Source organism: Cyrtonyx montezumae, unplaced genomic scaffold, assembly GCF_038088225.1.
Source record: "Cyrtonyx montezumae isolate F1298 unplaced genomic scaffold, pur_monq_1.0 scaffold_3, whole genome shotgun sequence".
NCBI lineage: Eukaryota > Metazoa > Chordata > Aves > Galliformes > Odontophoridae > Cyrtonyx > Cyrtonyx montezumae.
Genome location: NW_027072034.1, coordinates 50,797,278 through 50,814,822, shown reverse-complemented (window position 1 = coordinate 50,814,822; position 17,545 = coordinate 50,797,278). Strand labels below are relative to the sequence as shown.

Sequence of the window (17,545 nt, the reverse complement as noted above, 5' to 3'; positions counted from 1 at the left end):
ATTATTAATTATTGAGAGGTTTAATTTCATCATATTGAAAGCAAATTACTGATTACAAATATTCTAGTTCTATGAACTCTAAACGAGACTCAATCTCTGAAGTCCTCTTTTCAACTTTGTCATTGAGTCACAACACGATTTCAGCTTCTGGGGTGAATTTGTTTCAGTTACTGTTTAGCTTACAACTTTTTTATTCTGTGTAGTGTGAATTTTTTTTTCTGTGTTGTGTTCTGATTGAGGAATAGGTAACAGAACATGCAAATACCAAAATGACCCTGAAGTTTAAAGTGAATCATAGAAGGGTTTGGTAGGTGAGGCTGTATTTGATAGATGGAGTTGAATTAATGGCTAAGTATGAACAATCTGAAGCCATACAGGGACCTCGTGAATATGCATGCAACATCTAAATACAAATAATATCTGGAAGTCATAAACCTGAAAGACAGAAAATTCCCTGCTTGTAGATACTTAGATCCTGGGCAGAATTGTTCAGCTTGTAGGAGCTGGTGACAGCCCCAGATAAAACTAGTTTTGCTTGTTTGTTTTGTTTACATTTTTCAAGTATTTAAAGATAGTATAGTAATCTCAAAATTAAACTGTAGTGAGTTTTAGTCATAGTAACCAAGTGAATTATGTTATTAGCAGTTACTGCTATTTTGTGACATGCCCTAAAATCTCTTCTGTATAAGCAGAATGACACAAAAACGTTGAAGAAGTGGATGGCTGAAGTAGATGTCTTTCTGAAGGAGGAATGGCCTGCTCTTGGTGATTCAGAAGCTCTGGAAAAGCAACTCGAACAGTGTACAGTGAGTATTACTTGTCTGCTTGACAAGTGTTTCTTCTCTGTGTATTTAGCTTATATAGAAATTATACAAATGATCACCATTCTTAAAAATAAATTCATGTTGTAAAATGGGAAACTCGAATGTACAAAGAGAAATCATACAGGGACTACTACAGTTTGCATTTATAGCAGGAGCAAATCATTGACAAGAGGGGACTTGCAACAACACATAGGTTAGTAGCCTCTTAAGATAGTGGTTTATTTAGTTTGTTGAGTTTGCAAACGTTGTGTGTGTATTTGTTATGTGCTGAATGATCCATGTCAAAAGATCTTTTTCTGCATCTGCTAGTCATGCATGATTTACAAACTTTTCTGGCTGGACTGAAATAATTTGCAGGTATTGTGAGTTGCATCCATTTTTCTTACTAAACCTAGAAGTTTCAGGATTTTCTCTCAGCAGAGTTTTAAAGCATCATGAAGTATTGATATTTTCTTCATAGAGTTTACAATTTTTTCTGCCTGTCTCAGCAGAGTATGTAAGTGCAGTGAATATTGTAACCCATGATAGTCTCTTGACAATGTGTGCAATGGAATTTACAAGTTCTGTAAATATTCAAGCAGGATGTATAAATATAATGAAAGATTTGTACTGATCTTAGAGAACTACAAGCTCCTCAAAATTACTCTTATCCCTTATTTAAATAAAAATGATTATAAATTATACAGAACTCTTAACTCTTACAGACTTGTGAGTTGCATGCAACTCCTTTAGAATGTCACCTGAATTTATGAAGAATTTACATAAGTATTAGCCACTATTGTAAAGTATATAATAAAGTTACCAAAATCATCATCACCATTTGTATTTTTACACTTACAGCTTTTTCTACTGTGTAAGAAGCCTAGGTAACATCTGAAGGACTAAAGAAGGCCTTAGGAAATAAAATTGGAGGTGGTGAGTTAGAGCTACCTCAGGGATTAAACAGCATTCAACCAGAAATAAAATTCTAATAACTAGAAATAACCTGAGAATATCACCATTCGGAGCATTCTAATGAAGCTGTCAGGAGAATTACCAAACCAAGGATAATGCATAGTTAGTGAGATGGCTTCACTGCTATGATGGGGTGTTCTTTCACAAATATAAGTAAAATATGCAATATGTAAAATAACATTCTGTATAGCGCATATGTATATTTATACACTATTTGAATATGTATATATATATTATGTAGTAAATTTGTATTTAAAACTTTATGTATTATACAAATTAACTTCATGTGATATAGAATAGCTCACCACATTTTAACTCATTCCTTTTTTGTTTGGGTTCATAGTGAAATCTGTTAATTGTGCTCATTGGAGTTGAAATCTGGACCAAAGGCATGTTAGAATCTCATATAGAAATGTTTTGATAGGAAAAGTATAGTTCACATGATTTGTGTGAATGCCACTTGCCTAATCTTCTACTATTCCTTTAGGCTTTAGTAAATGACATCCAGACAATACAGCCAAGTTTGAACAGTGTTAATGAGATTGGGAAGAAAATGAAGAATGAAGCAGAGCCAGAATTTGCATCCAGAATAGAGACAGAACTAAAGGAGCTCAATGCTCAATGGGAACATATTTGCCAACAGGTATCAAATCTCCTTCTGTGACTGGTTCTTTTTAAGCTAATAATCCAATTTTTCATTGGCAGAATTTGTTCTTCTGTGCATACCCAATAGATAGGAAACAAACCAAAGAGTATCCAAGATAATGATTCAAGTTTTATTTGGGATGTGTGAAGTATGTCAAGTTACTGATACAGATACTAATGAATGTTAAGTCTTGCAATCATACTGAAATAAGAAATGAAGCCTTCTGAAAGATAGAATTCAGTAGATACGCTGTCCCATTTTTTAAGCAGATACATTTACACTGTTATTATGTAAATTACTGTGCATGTGCAAAATGCCATTCTTTCATTTTTCTGATAAGCACAATTATAAAATAATTGATCTTGGAAATCTAAGACATTTAAAAGACATTTAAATTTTAAGACATTTTATTGATGCTCTTCTGTAGTCTTTCTTATTTGATTAACACAGAGTTTTTAATATTTATTTTAATATTTTTACAGAGCTTTGTAATATTAATACATCAGATAACTTTGCACTTCTTTCAAAGAAATTTCAAGTAAATACTTGTATGTTCACAAGTTTGCTACAGATTTATTCCAACATCCCTGAAAATTATTCTGTAATAGTTCTATTCAATACACTAAATAAATTATTGCCTCTTAATAGTCATTTACTTCTTCAGTAACAGCTCTTAAAGCACATGAGAAACAGTAATTATGAAAAATTGATTGAAATAATTTGGAAAAGTCAGCTTGGGTTGATATACATGCAGTTAATATGATTGTGTAAGCCAGCAGTCAGTGTTCGGATACTGATTCCAAATGACAGAAGGTAACTCCCTTCCAGTTCTATAACCAAGAAAGAGAAAAGTTTGCAGAACCTAATATTGTTCTGCTTTCACGCTTGTTGGACATAACCTTTTGATGTTATCGTGTTTTGTTCTGTAAAGCAACAGCTGTGTAGAACAGCCAGCCCTTAAGGATGGGTAACCAAACCAGCAAGAGACAGAAACTTTGACCAAATTCTGAGAGTTTCTCCTGATGATACTGAAAAATAAGATTTACCTAAGTAGCATCACTGTGCAAGATATTAGAGTAATCAGCTCAGCATACCTAATTCCAAACATGGCACCATGGGAACAAGGTGTTTTTGGTGTAACTTATTTATACAGTGAAAAATGATTCAGTCACTTCTAATAGTTATAAATGGCAGTATAACACATTATATGACTCCAATATACTGATAATGTTTGGCAGAGAGGATGTAATGGAAGGTTTTTTTGCTGAAAGATAAGTATTTTCCTCCAGTTGAAATGTCCATTTATACTTACCTCTCTTTAGGATATACACCTTTCTGAGAGATCTGATAATGAATTCATCAGCAAGAGTGAGCTATGCATATTGCTTGTTCTTTCCACATCACTTATAGCATAGTTCCTGGGTGATATTTTTTTCAAATATATTATTTGAATGCCTCAGTATGTGGTGGATCATTAGAAACCCATTCTGCACAGCGATATTCACTAAATATATATGCACATACATTGTACTTTCCCCTTAACTTATTGTTGCCTGTCTGTCCACGTACTTATTAATAAACAGCTATCTAATTTGCAGCTATAAATATGGGTTCGAGATTGGTTCTTTTCAGGCTTAACTGCCATTGAGATCGTGCAGTATACTTGCTTTTAGTAACACAGAATGTTTTCTTTTTTAAAGGCATATGCCAAGAAGGCAGCATTAAAAGGTGGTTTGGATAAGACTGTGAGCCTCAGAAAGGATTTGTCAGAGATGCATGAATGGATAACACAAGCTGAGGAGGAATATCTGGAAAGAGATTTTGAATATAAAACACCCGACGAATTACAGAAAGCTGTTGAAGAACTCAAGGTAAAAGATGAACAAAATCCTTGAATGGCTTTTAAAGTTCTTTTTTAACTGTCTTTTATAAAGAAAGTCTACTCTGTCATTCAGAGAGGAGCCTTTTGTTACCTAGCTTCCAGGCTGATATATAAGGCAGTAGCCAGTTTCAAGTAAAGCTGAAGGATATTTAAACTTTTACATGTTTATATGTTTTTTATGTGTTTTTTTTTCCTCTTTGCTTTATTAGATACTTGATTTTTATAGAATCATAGAAAGGTTTGGATTGGAAAGGATATAAAAGATCACCTAGTTCCAATCATCTGCCATCCTAGTTTCAATCAGAGTTGCCACCCATGAGATGCAGCTGCCCAGGCCCCATCCAGTCTGGCCTTGAACATTTTTAGGGATGGGACATCCACAGCAATTCTAGACTTCCAGCTGAATAAATAATAATAAATAACGGCCTAGAACTTGAACGTAGGAAGTTCCATGTTGCAAACTAGGTTCATCCTGTTCATCCCTGACAGTTCCATACCAACATACAAAATAACTTTATGGTAACGTTGCCTTCTTTAGCAAGTGTGTTAGATCTGATGATCTCTTGACATCCCTTCCAACTGCTGCATTCTGTGATGTATTGCCAACATAAATGAAACAAGCTTTTTGTATGCATTAAAGGTTAAAGCAGAAATTCTCTGAATTAATTGGCTGTTGGATTTTTATTTTCTTTTGACAGAAACAATTATGAAGGAGTTAATTGGAAGCTGCTTCTTTCTCAACCTAGAACTATGATTTTTATTTTACAGAGAGCAAGGGAGGAGGCCATGCAGAAAGAAGTGAAAGTGAAGCTTATTACTGATTCCGTGAATAGTTTTATAGCAAAGGCTCCACCTGCAGCTAATGAGGCTTTGAAAAAGGAGCTTGATGTTCTAATTACCAGCTACCAGAGACTCTGCAGTAGATTGAATGGAAAGTGCAAAACTTTGGAGGTTGTATGTCTTCTTAATCCTTGTTCTTATAGCTATTCTAACTGTAGAAGTGAGCTAGAGAATGATGGTGTAGTATAGGACCATGAGTAGCCTCAGCACTCCTGGCTGTATATGTTGCATACTAAATTGCACGTTTGTAAGCCATATACCTAAATATTAATGAGAACTGTATGTGCTGGAGAATTAAATTAAAGAGAAGTCACAGGCATGGTTTGTAGATGGCAGACAGTAATGGCCAGTGATGGCTGCTCAGATTTCTTATCCTTTCTGAGATGAAGCCAAGCATCTGGCTTCTGTAGCAAGCCTGTGATGTTGTCTTCACCAGCTCCTCTAGGCTTCATTCTTCTCTGGCTAAGGGTTTTGATTAAATGGTTCTGAAGCTGGACAGGTGGTGTAATATCAGCACAGGAACAGCATTTGATCAGCTGACAATGTGAATGTGTCTCACACATTTTGAGTTGACCCAGCCATTTTGGCCAGCACTGTTTGAATTTCTTCCCTTAGAGCTGTTCTCATTTTACACAGGGGTCACAGTGATTTAGATATGTTTATTTTGTTGTGAACTAACTCACATTGCCTAACTTTATAGAGGACAAATATACAGTTCGGTAAAATTTATCTACTCTAAATTTCACTGTGGGAAATTAGGTCTATAATCTAAGCTGGTAAACTGTTTACCCTTATCAATGGTAATGTTATTGTATGGTAATCTCTCTCTCAAACCTTTACAAACACTTGAATCTTGAATACAAACACTACAAGTCTTGGCTTATGGACTGTGATGTCTACTTTCTTAAAAGGCAAAAGAAAAAATATGTGCCATTTTTGTCTGCTTATTTATCTTACGGTACTGGAAAATGTTAAATACTAAAAAGTAGGAGAATATAACACAGTTACATTTTACAACATTGTTATACATTCTAGGACTTAAGTGACATAATTTTGTAGTGGTTTTGGGGATGGAAGGATTATAAAAAATAATTATATATATATATATATATATTATTTTTTAAGTAAAACTTGTAAGTTGAGATAAGGACAGTTTAACAGCAAATAAAATAAAAGAGTGGATAGGAAAAAAAAAATACAAACACAGTTGCTCACCACTAGTTAGCTGACAGATGCCGAGCCGGTTTCTAAGCAACAACAGTCTCCCTTGCCAGCTCCCCCAGTTTTATAGTTAAGCATGACACCATATGGTATGGGGCATCTGTTTGCCCAGTCTGGGTCCACTGTTCTAGTTTTGTCACCTCCCAGCTCTTTAAGCACCACCAGCCCCTTGTTGGCTGGGCAGCCTGAGAAGCAGAAAAGTCCTCGATTTAGTGTAAGCACTGCTCTGCAGTAACTTAAACATCACATTGTTATCATCATTATTTACATCCTAAATCCAGAAGATAGCACTATACCAGCTACTAGGCAGAAAATTACCTCTGTCACAATAGTATACTAGGACAAAATTATAGGAATATTAATTTCTATGGAGATTTTGATCAGAATTCTTGAAATCCCTGTTTTTAGATATTTTATGAATCTATGCTTTAAGTAATTAATGTGCAGACTAATTAAGCAACATACTTATGTTTTGTAATAAAGACAAACTTCTAACATGAATCCATAAAAATGTTACAATTTGAGTATTTAGAACAAAAATACAAAGCGGAGAATATGTGAAACAAAATATTCAAGGATTTTTTTTTACAAGTGCTAGCTTCTTCATATTATATTTTATGCTTTTTCTATAATTAATCAAAAATTTTTTGTTATATATTTTACTTGTTTGGAAGGTTTGGAAAAAAGCAACATCTATCAGACACTGTAACAGTCAGACATCATAATGTCTTGGGAATTAAACATGCCATGTTTTCAATGTTTTAATAAGCGAAATTTGGCTGGGAGCTTCAATCCCAATAAACATTTTTTTCTCCATCAGGAAGTATGGGCATGTTGGCATGAATTATTGTCGTATTTGGATGCAGAAAACAAATGGTTGAATGAGGTGCAATTGAAACTCAAGGCAACTGAAAATATCCAGGGAGGTGCAGAAGAGATTTCTGAGTCTTTAGATGTAAGTGTTGATGTAAATAATTCCAGTTTGAATTTAGATCCATCTAAATGAAATAGGTTAATCCACTGTATTATGCCTGATGCCTTTGGTCATAATAAAATATATGTTTTGAAAAACATTCTCTCTTAAGTAAGTTAAAAGAGGAAGCAAACTGTCATTTTAGAAGTACAGCTCTGCTTTTATTTTTCTTTTTCATGGAGCCTTTAAAATTATTAGAAACTGTTAATAATCTTGGAGGATCAAAACACAAAATGTTACTTTGGTGATGCCTTTCTGCCATTCAACTTAATCTGTCAAGTTACTGAAGCAATATTTTTTATAGTGAGTACATAGATACTGCCAGTAGGCATATCCCACAGTCTTATATTAAGGCCAATTTATTTCTTTATAAAGAGTCATTCTTTGATTATAGTAATGGGTAGTAGAATATATTTATTTTCAAGATGAAGGACAGTGATAGTTTTGGCTTTTCTCTCTACTTTGGTTGTCCATGAAATGTGAAGTTTCTTATCTGTATTCTTAAGAGATATTATGACTGCTCTGTAGAATTTTATTTACAGAAAGGAGAACAAACTACATTTTCAACTTGTTTCAGTCTTTGGAACGTTTAATGAGACATCCAGAAGATAATCGCAATCAGATTCGGGAATTAGCTCAGACTTTAACTGATGGTGGAATCTTGGATGAACTGATCAATGAGAAACTTGAGAAGTTCAATACTCGATGGGAAGAATTGCAGCAGGAGGTATACTTAGTAATTGATTTTTCCTCCCTTTCAACAGCTGACTATCTAGCACCATTAGAAAAAAAAAAAAACATTCCTTAGTTCCTTAAAAGGGCATAAACACTGACTTATTTTGGAAGTGGGCCAGTTATGTAGGTGTGGTGGGTTCACTCCAACAGGTAGCAAAACATCACATAGCTGTTTGCTCACTTGATATGGTATACTGATAAAGCCAGGACATACGGAGAAAGGGAAGGTGCCTGGTTACTTTTGCATTCATGCCCTATGTTGCTGGACAGTGTCTTAAGTGAAAAAGTAACATGACTTCCTGTATACTATCTCTTTCTTTTCTTTCTTTTTTTTTTTTTTTTGTTCTTTATTTATTTGGGTTTTTTTTTTGTTTGTTTGTTTGTTTTTTGATACCTAACTGACTGCTGGATTCTGCTTCTTATGGTCTGTTTTTTTCCTTTTCCTGACTTGGAAAGATAAAACTATTAGCATACAGAGGACTTCCAGGGCCTGAAAACAGGACTTTCACATAGTTTTACGGAGTGATGGTAGAACGGTATAAATTAATGTTACCCGCAGGTGTTAAAATAGAAGTACAGTAAGTACTGTGAAATACTGACTAGACTTCTGGAGATTATTTTGATACATATGTAGACAAAATATGTTAGAGATATATACATAGAATCATAGAATGGTTTCGGTTGGAAGGGACATTTAATATCACCTAGTTCCACCCCCTGTTCCACCTCGCTGTTGGCAAGGTTGCTCAAAGCCCCATCCAACCTGACCTTGAATGCATCCAGGAAGGGTCATCCACAGCCTCTCTGGGCAACATGTTCCAGTGTCTCACCACCCACACAGTAAATTTCTTCCTAATATTAGTCTAAATCTACCCTCTTCCAGTTTAGAGTCATTTCCCTTCATTTAGTCACTACATGCCTTATATAAGTCTGTCCCCAGCTTTCCTGTACGCCCCCTTCAGGTACTGGACGGCTGCTGTAAGGTCCCCTGGAGCCTTTTCTTCTCCAGGTTGAAGAGCTTCAGCACTCTCAGCCTTCCCATGTAGAGGAGATGCTCCAACCCTCTGATCATGTTTGCGGCCCTCCTCTGGGCTCACTCCAGCAACTCCTTATCTATCTTGTGCTGGGGGCTGCAGAACTGGATGCAATACTCCAGCTTGGGTCTCAGAATAGCAAACCAGAGGTGCAGAATCTCCTCCCACAACCTGCTGGTTGCTCTTCTCTTGATGCAACCCAGGATACACTTGGCCTTCTGGGCTGCAAACTTAGATTGTCAGCTCATGTTAAAACTCTCATCAACTAACACTCCCAGATCCTTCTCCTCAGAGCTGATCTCAAGCCATTCTCCACCAAAACAGTAACTGTGCTTGGGATTACCCCACCAGAGGTGCAGAACCTTGCACTTGGCCTTGTTGAACTTTTGGATGTTGGCATAGGCCCACTTCTCAAGCTTGTCCAGTTCATTGCTTTCCTGTTGAAATATGGATAAAAATGGAGGAGAGGGAGAAAGACTCCCACTTCTTGCAAACCTACTCTGTTGTTCAAAAATTGAATACTCATGGTGAGATCTGTAAATGAGTAGAAGAGAGTAAAGAAGCTATTTCAGTCGCAAATGATTCAATCACACTGTTTCTTTATCATATGGATACCACTTTTATTCAACAAAATGTTTTATTATTTTTATACTCAAGTCTTGTGTGGTTTGTTCCATAGATTCCTGACGCTGGCTTTTCTGTGGTGTTCATGTAGCCCTACTAAAATCCAAATAGCTTGCGTTTTGCATGAGAATACATTGCTGGCAATTAACAATACTATACAGCCTGTGTTCAAGGTCACTTCAGCTGGCTAGTAGGCTGAGTGAATGTGGTTATTTATTTTATCGAAATAATTATTTAGATAATTACCAAGACCCAAGACAATATGCTCATATGCACAGAAGCTGGTAGGTGAAATATTTATTCACGATTAATAGAGCAATCAAACCAAACCTCTACCGTATGAATTAAGTTTCATGGCTACTAAGATATTCATTTTTTAAAGTCGATCACGGTTATATGTTTGTATGTTTTATCTTCTTTGGCTAACAAAGAGAGTACGTTTAGTTTACTTTTGAACATATGGTCTGGCTGATAAGCAGCGTACAATCTATCTTCACTTTTCAAGGATTCATTCACTTACAAATACATATATATATATATTGGATCTACAAAACACTATTGCCTGAAGAACTTTTACAGGTGGCTGTCATCTCCTGTAGAGTTGAAAGTGATTTACATCCTGTCCAACAAACACCAGAAACATCAGCTAGATATTCTCAAGACTGTGCTTGCAAAAAACTGTATAAAATGTTATTTTTCATGTGGGCTACATTTAGTTTCTACTCTTGGGGATTGTCTCTTGATTTCTTTTAGAACTCCCCTCAGGATAACACTTTTCTTTCAAATACCACATTCATCATTTGTTGCAATTTTCCTTTTTTGTTCTCCTCGCAAGAGGAAAAATAATTTTTCATTCCCCATGTTCACATGATTACTTTGAAGAGGGCTTTTTTTACAAGGTCTAAGGCATAGTCTGCACCTGAAGAAGTCTTCTTTGGTTTAATTTACACTTTTGAACTACATCTTATCAAAGATGAATATCACTATGGGATTGAAAGGTCGAATATTTTTACTGACTTATTCTAAAAACACACTGTGAAATATTACTAGAATTTGCACTAGAGTTAGTTCTTGGTCAGTAAAAAAGAAATTCTGGGCCCAAAATGAATGCTTTGAATGCAAGAAAACTGTACATTAATATAGTAACAATTGTTGAAAAAAGTAGAGAGAGGTTGTCATATATCTCAGTCACAAAAATACATAGGAAACTGTACAAGCTTTGTTAAACATTTCAGTTCATAACTGTTGTTTTGTTTTTGTTTTTGTTTTCCCTCCCTAGCACAAGATTTTTTCCATGTTTTTATTTTCCTTGATAGCTGTCAACATTTCACTACCTCAGAAATAACTAGACAGTCGATTGTTTTCCTGAGATTTCCCATTTAACAATTAATTGTCAGACACTTTCCCTTAGAGACCAAAGATTCCAGCTTTATTGACTATAATCTGATAGCAGATTTAGAGCTTCCTGTTATGTCATCAGATCGGTTTATAAGCTGCAGCATTAAATGGTCTATTTCTCCCTCGGACTATAGGAAAACCAGTGTTCTTCTGATAAAATAAACAATAATTCATAAGAATAAATTAAAGTTATATTTAGAATATGTGGATATATAAACTATTTTGATTTCTGTATGTCTTGTAAAAATGTGCACGGGTATGTAAGCATATAAAAACAAGGGAGTTTTATGGAAAATTTGAAACTCAAGCTAACCTTGCAGGTGTGTAGTGAGTCTGTTCCTTTTTGAAAAGCCCTGTACTGCTTACCACCTTTCTACTGAAGCAGAAAGAAGAAACACCTCCGTAATATTGCATCTCCCTTGATCAAATTGATGAGGGTTTTGCAATGCCAGCAGTAATGCCAAAGACCTCTCAGTGAACAGGATTAAGTTTTTGAGTCACTTGGAACATTCTTGTTATCTTATTTTAAATGATGAACATTTATGAACTTCAGAACAGTATAGCCCTCTGTACAAATGGTCAAATGATTAGCTCCACCAAAGCTGAAGAGATTGGTAAATGCAGGCTAGAGGCATGATAGAGATTTTCTCCTGTGAGGCAGGTCTTTGTGCTTCAAGGGTGGATGCCCTTAGCCCTATTTAGGGTTGCTAGACTATTTAAACTATTTAGCCAGTCTCCTGTACTCTGACAGAAATGGAAAGACACAGCATGGTTTTGTATTAGTCAGTCTTGTAAGGACTGGCAAAGTAACTTGAAGCTGTTTTTTTTTAACCCCACTGCTTTGAACAGGCCAATAATATTGTGATGTAAAAGATCAGAGGAATGTAGAAGTCATTTAAATAGCGATCCTTAGTTCTGTGCTGGGAAGTAACTGTTTCAGCGGCTCATTTAGTAGGATAGTAACACTTTAGTGTCTCAGTGACAGTGTAAATCCAACATGTAATGCTGCTCCAGTCTGTTTCATTTAAGGTTCCTTGGACTGGCAGTGATATAAGATAATCCGATCAGCTGTTCTAAATTAGCACAAAGCAGCTTACAACACAAATATAGTTAATACTTGTTGTATCTCCAGTCTTTGATACCAATAGCTAGCAAGAATACTCACAAGTAAACTTTATTTGTAAAATAGAAGCTCTGTAAGAGAATCTGAGCTACGTGAAGAACAGATATATCAAGATATTTCACTGAATTTCTGAGAGATATTATTGTTCAAGGAAATATTTTTGTGATATCTGTGAATTCAAATTAAATATAGCTGTCTCACCAATGAGGAAAAGTGTGAATTCACTTGAAAAATGACAGAACACCTAGGAAGCTTCATAAAGAGTACTTTCCTCTTCCCTCATTCTTTGATTCATATCACAAGAAAGACTGTCACTTCATACTGTGGTCAGCAGAAAAAAAACTGTATTGGATTGTAGATAGTTGATGGTTATTATGTGCATTGTATAAAGCAGAAATTCTGCTAGGTTTAGTTCTAGGTAAAATATGAGAGAGCAATTGAACACAACAACGAATGGAAGAAAGTAACAGGTAATTTATTACCTGATAATTACATTAAACTGTAAAAAATAATAGTTAATGCTAAGCAATTTATGTCCAATGTTCAAATACAGATGTGTTTTGAGGACAAAATGAAGGGTTAATCTATTGTTCTGACTTGAGAAACTGGTAAACTGTGAAGGGAGCTTCTTTGAAAGAAAGGTATTCTTCTAAAAAAAAAAAAAAAAGCCCCACAAAAAACACAATCAAACAGAAAAAGAAACAAATGTATGAAGGGTGAATATAGGTACTGATGGTGGAGTATATGCTGGAGTCAACTTCTTAGAATGAAAGAGAATGTGGTTAGAATGATAATAGATTGGGAAAGCCTTCAGACGAGGTAAGAATCCATCTTTAATTTTTTTATTTTATTTTTTAGAGAGAGAGAGAGTAGGCATTGCCTGTGTTCCAGAAAGCTATTTATACTTTGTATGTGAGAGCTCCTTCTCAAGAGAGCTTTTATGCCTCTCACTTACTGAAGTGGATTATTGCAGATGGGATTGTACCCTATTCTCAGTAAACAAAATCTCTTGAACTATATAATAAGATCAGGAGAACTGCTGTGCCTCAGAATGAAAGGCTGAACTGTCAGGATGGTTTTATTATACAGTTTTGCCAACTTCCATTCATTATAGAAATCCTCAGTGCAGGGTCCTGCATTTTTTTTAGAACTTGTCTGTGCAGTCTGGGATTTTTTATTTTTTATGTTTGTTTCTTATTAAAAAAGAACTGAATGAGTGGCAAAAAGATGCGGAACTTATCTTACAAAAAGGTGGATGAGCGCAAGTCAGGAGTACTCTTTTTGTTTCTTAGCTTGCATTTTTGGAGAAGAAAAAGGAAGTAAAAAAATGCATTGTGTGCATTAGTTATTGCTAGTATTAATAATATTGTCATTGTTTTTAGGCTGTGAGAAGACAAAAGAGTCTTGAACAGAGTATTCAGTCTGCCCAGGAGACTGACAAAACCCTCCGCTTGATTCAAGAGTCCCTTGCTGCTATAGACAAACAGCTGACAGCCTACACTGCAGACAGAGTTGATGCAGCACAAGTGCCTCAGGAAGCTCAGGTAAGTTACATATGGGTTGAAATGATGTGTATACCAGTTTTCTCAGTAAACCAAAGAGTATTAATTTGTCCCACAGCTGCATACTACTAAAAGGAATTTGCAAAATGATCAGTTTGAATATCCAAGTTAATCTTAAGTAAGATTACTAGGAGAAGGTTGAGCATATTCTCTTAATAAATTTTTATTTTCCTTCTGCTTTATTCTGTATACCTTTCCAGAAGATGTAAAGAATTAAAAATATCCTGGAAGACTATGAGGTCACATTAAAATTGCAAAGGTAAACACTGTGACTCTAAAATCCAATTCCTGTCCTTGATGAGGTAAACCCTCATCTTCGGTACTCTTAGGTGGCTCTTGTACTAAATTGATTACATGGCCTAGAAATTGTTACTAAATTACTGAAGCATGAACAACATTATTACTTATGTTATAGTGTGTACGTTAATGTGTCTATATTTCAATTTTTACAGCTCATATAAGTTGAACAAAATCAGCTTTTGGTATTTAGAAATGGTTTCTTGTGCATTTGAAGTAAAATTCTCATTCTTACACTTTCATTGTTTGCTCTTTCACTTCTGCATTACAGCAGTATTAAAATGGTAAGAACACGACTTTAAATAGAGTCAAGTATCTTTGGTATACATAAAAAAAAAAGAATACAGTATTATATCAGCATTTTTTTGGTACTTTCCACTTAAATTTACAAAGATAGATTACCAAAAAATGAAGGCAGGAAAATTGAAAACAGATGTTTTAAAATGGTTGTTAGATGAGGCATTCTTTCTAGCATGTCAGTAGAGTTTGAAATCATTGTAAAATACAGGTGTCTTGTGCATAAGTTATTTCACTTATAGTCTGACCTGAGTGTATGTAGACCTGAAAATCTTGTTTTATCTCCCTTATAAATAAAAGTTTCCCTGTCTTTTGAATTAAAACATAAATAGCTGTATCTTTCAGTTCCATTTCTGGTGTGTGTGTTTTTTAATACAAATGCAGATATTTGTATATATGTGTGTATAAAGAAAACAGAATTGTATTGCATTGCTTCATTCAGAAAATTATTCTAATTTACTTGTTCCTAACTTACATTTGTGTAGAAATGGGATTAGACAACATATTTTTCCTAAGCTATATTAGTTAACAGTTGAACATCTGAAATTATTTTACTTCTTTTTGAAAAGCGAGTAATGTAAATTATTTTTACATGGAATAATATCTAAAACAACATTTTTTTAATATATATGTATGGGTTTAATTTCTCATCTGGTTTTGATATATCTCCACTATATAGGGAAAAAAAAATGATATGTAAGTGTGGGTTTTTTTTGGTGCATTTGGATCCCTATATGTTTTATCATTTTTCAGTTCATGTATACCATGGATGCATCTGGTTTGTGTACATCTTCAAATACAAGACTGACAATGATCACAGACTGTGTCAAAGGAATTAATTCAGAACTTCAACAACTGAAGCAACATAAAACTCAGCCACCCTAAATTAGTGCACTTTGTCATGGGATAATTTCAGCTCATTGCTTTTGCAGAACTTGCTTTTATTCTTCAGATTTTGTTGTCTGATGTTGAATTCACCTGATTATATTATACCCTCTGTGGGGAAAAAGCAGCATAGAGGCTGCTGTCTTTTTCTCTTTCATGTTTTTATTTTATGATGCAAGTGGAACCTAATGAAAAAGACTTAAAACAAGTGAAAAAAATTAATGCAAATATTGAAGATCTTTGAAGTTCAGTTGTGAAGTTCTTTAAAATCCTTAGGGGAAAAGGGAATACACAGTCAGGTTTACACAGGTAAATTTTCTGAGTCTTTCAATCAGTGAATGGCTGTGCTAACTGGTGGCAGAATAACCACATCTCCTGTGAAGCTTCTGTTGGCACAGCTCTCTTGTGGAGTTGAAAACAGCAGATTTGTATATTGTATCACACAATAGTGTCTATGCAGCTGGAATAGGAATCTTTCAGTCTATTCAGTTGACTTCTAGGCAGAGGTCAATTTATCCATGCTGAGAAATTTAGCAAACTGTTTGACAATCTATGTTTTATTTCCATAATAGCATCTGGAAGAAGTAATAATAAAAAAAATCTGTTAAGGATTGGGAAGGTTTATGTATCTCCTTGTATGCTTCAAAAAATCAGATTAATTTAAAACTTTTATAGGAAGAATAATCTTTTATTGAGCTGATCAGCAGTTAGTCTGAGAAAACAGAATTTTGTTTAGCTCCTCTTTTTAAATTAAATGATCAATTTATTCTGAAAGCTGATAGAAAAAGGAGTCTTTAGAGTTAAATATGTGCTACTCAACTTCTTTAGATCAGTTTTGAATGTAAATTCCATGTGCTTCTTACTCCACCATGTGGCACTGTGAATTTAATGCTTGGGAGTCACTGCAAACCAAAAGTTTCTCCTTACTGATTCAATATCAGGGCAAATAAAGGTGATGTATTCAGATAAAACAATCTACAACAACCAATGAAAAGCAGTTGTTTTGTATGGACATTTAGAAGAAATCTGTTGAATAAATTAATAAGACAAAAATTCATGGGAAAAAAAAAAAAGATTATGTCAAAGTTGCATAAACAAAGGCATCGCAGGCAGGTTATTACAAATTGTCCTCTACTGGGGACTGATTTAATCTTTCTATCAGACTGTGAACAGCAGTAGCAATTACAGACATTTTTTTTCATTCTATAATCTCTACTACTTTTGCTTCAAATTTTTCCATAATGTTTTTTTTCCTCTCAAATTCCATATTTTGAGGTCAGGGTTGGTAATGCTTTTTCTCTCTCCTGCAGAGCAATTAAAGAAAAAAAAAAAAAGAGAGAGAAGTAAAACAATAATTTCTGTGCAATATTGAATAATACCAAATTACTTAAAAACTGTGACTTATATGTATTGTTCTGTTTTGACCATTTTAGATAAGAGTGGTCGAATTATAGGCTTTCCAGATTCATACTGAGTTTGATCAAAGTAAACTAGATAATACAAGTTAATTCATAAGATGAAGAAGAACACAGCTGAAATATGAGTCGTGTTGTAGTATGTTTTAATAACATTTAGGCTTGCTTCTTCCTTGCATATAGACTTCCAACTTCCAGGACGTCAAAAAATGAGTCCTTTTCTTAATTTGCATAATTAATTGTAATACTTTTGACTTCCATTTTCATATTCACATATGACTTGAGTATAAGATAAATGCATGTGTGTATGTTTAAGTTTATAGTTATATTTTTTTGTTGTTGTTTATACTAGTACAGCAAAGAAAATGTTAAATCTAAAATCATTTTCTTGTCCCAGAGTAATAGCCTGAAATAACTTCCCTTGTAGAGAAATAACTGGTTTCTATTTCGTAAGGTAATTGTTCTCATAAGTACTTTTCTAGCAACTCTGCTAATATTAGATTCTTATTTCCTAATTATTTCAATGTAAAAATATTTAAATCTATCTGAAGTAGGTTGCGTTGGTTTGCAGTACACAAATTCTTTCCTGTCATACTACACTAGCCAACACTGTTCATGTGGTTTTTTGTAAGTTTGATTTATGTTGAGGAAATAATGACTTGTTGTACATTGATTCTTGCAGAAGAGAAAATCAGAATTGTATGTGTGAAAATTAATGTAATTATTTCATCAATGAATTACACATCCATATGCATTATCCATATCTGCAGATACAGATCATAGATTCTAGTTCAGTAATGTATCATAAATTGCATACTGATTTAGATATGGCACA

At 34.4% G+C, this 17,545-nt stretch overlaps 1 protein-coding gene across 10 annotated transcripts in view; it reads left to right on the top strand.

Annotated features, from left to right (window-relative positions):
* DMD (dystrophin) overlaps window positions 1–17,545 on the top strand; it is a 961,436-nt gene that overhangs the window by 342,473 nt on the left and 601,418 nt on the right. For all 10 annotated transcript variants that reach the window (XM_065741536.1, XM_065741534.1, XM_065741531.1 and 7 more), the window contains exons 24-30: window positions 693–806; window positions 2,266–2,421; window positions 4,125–4,295; window positions 5,075–5,257; window positions 7,188–7,322; window positions 7,918–8,067; window positions 13,637–13,798. In XM_065741536.1, coding sequence (XP_065597608.1) covers window positions 693–806; window positions 2,266–2,421; window positions 4,125–4,295; window positions 5,075–5,257; window positions 7,188–7,322; window positions 7,918–8,067; window positions 13,637–13,798 — 1,071 coding nt within the window. The remainder of the gene's footprint in view (window positions 1–692; window positions 807–2,265; window positions 2,422–4,124; window positions 4,296–5,074; window positions 5,258–7,187; window positions 7,323–7,917; window positions 8,068–13,636; window positions 13,799–17,545) is intronic.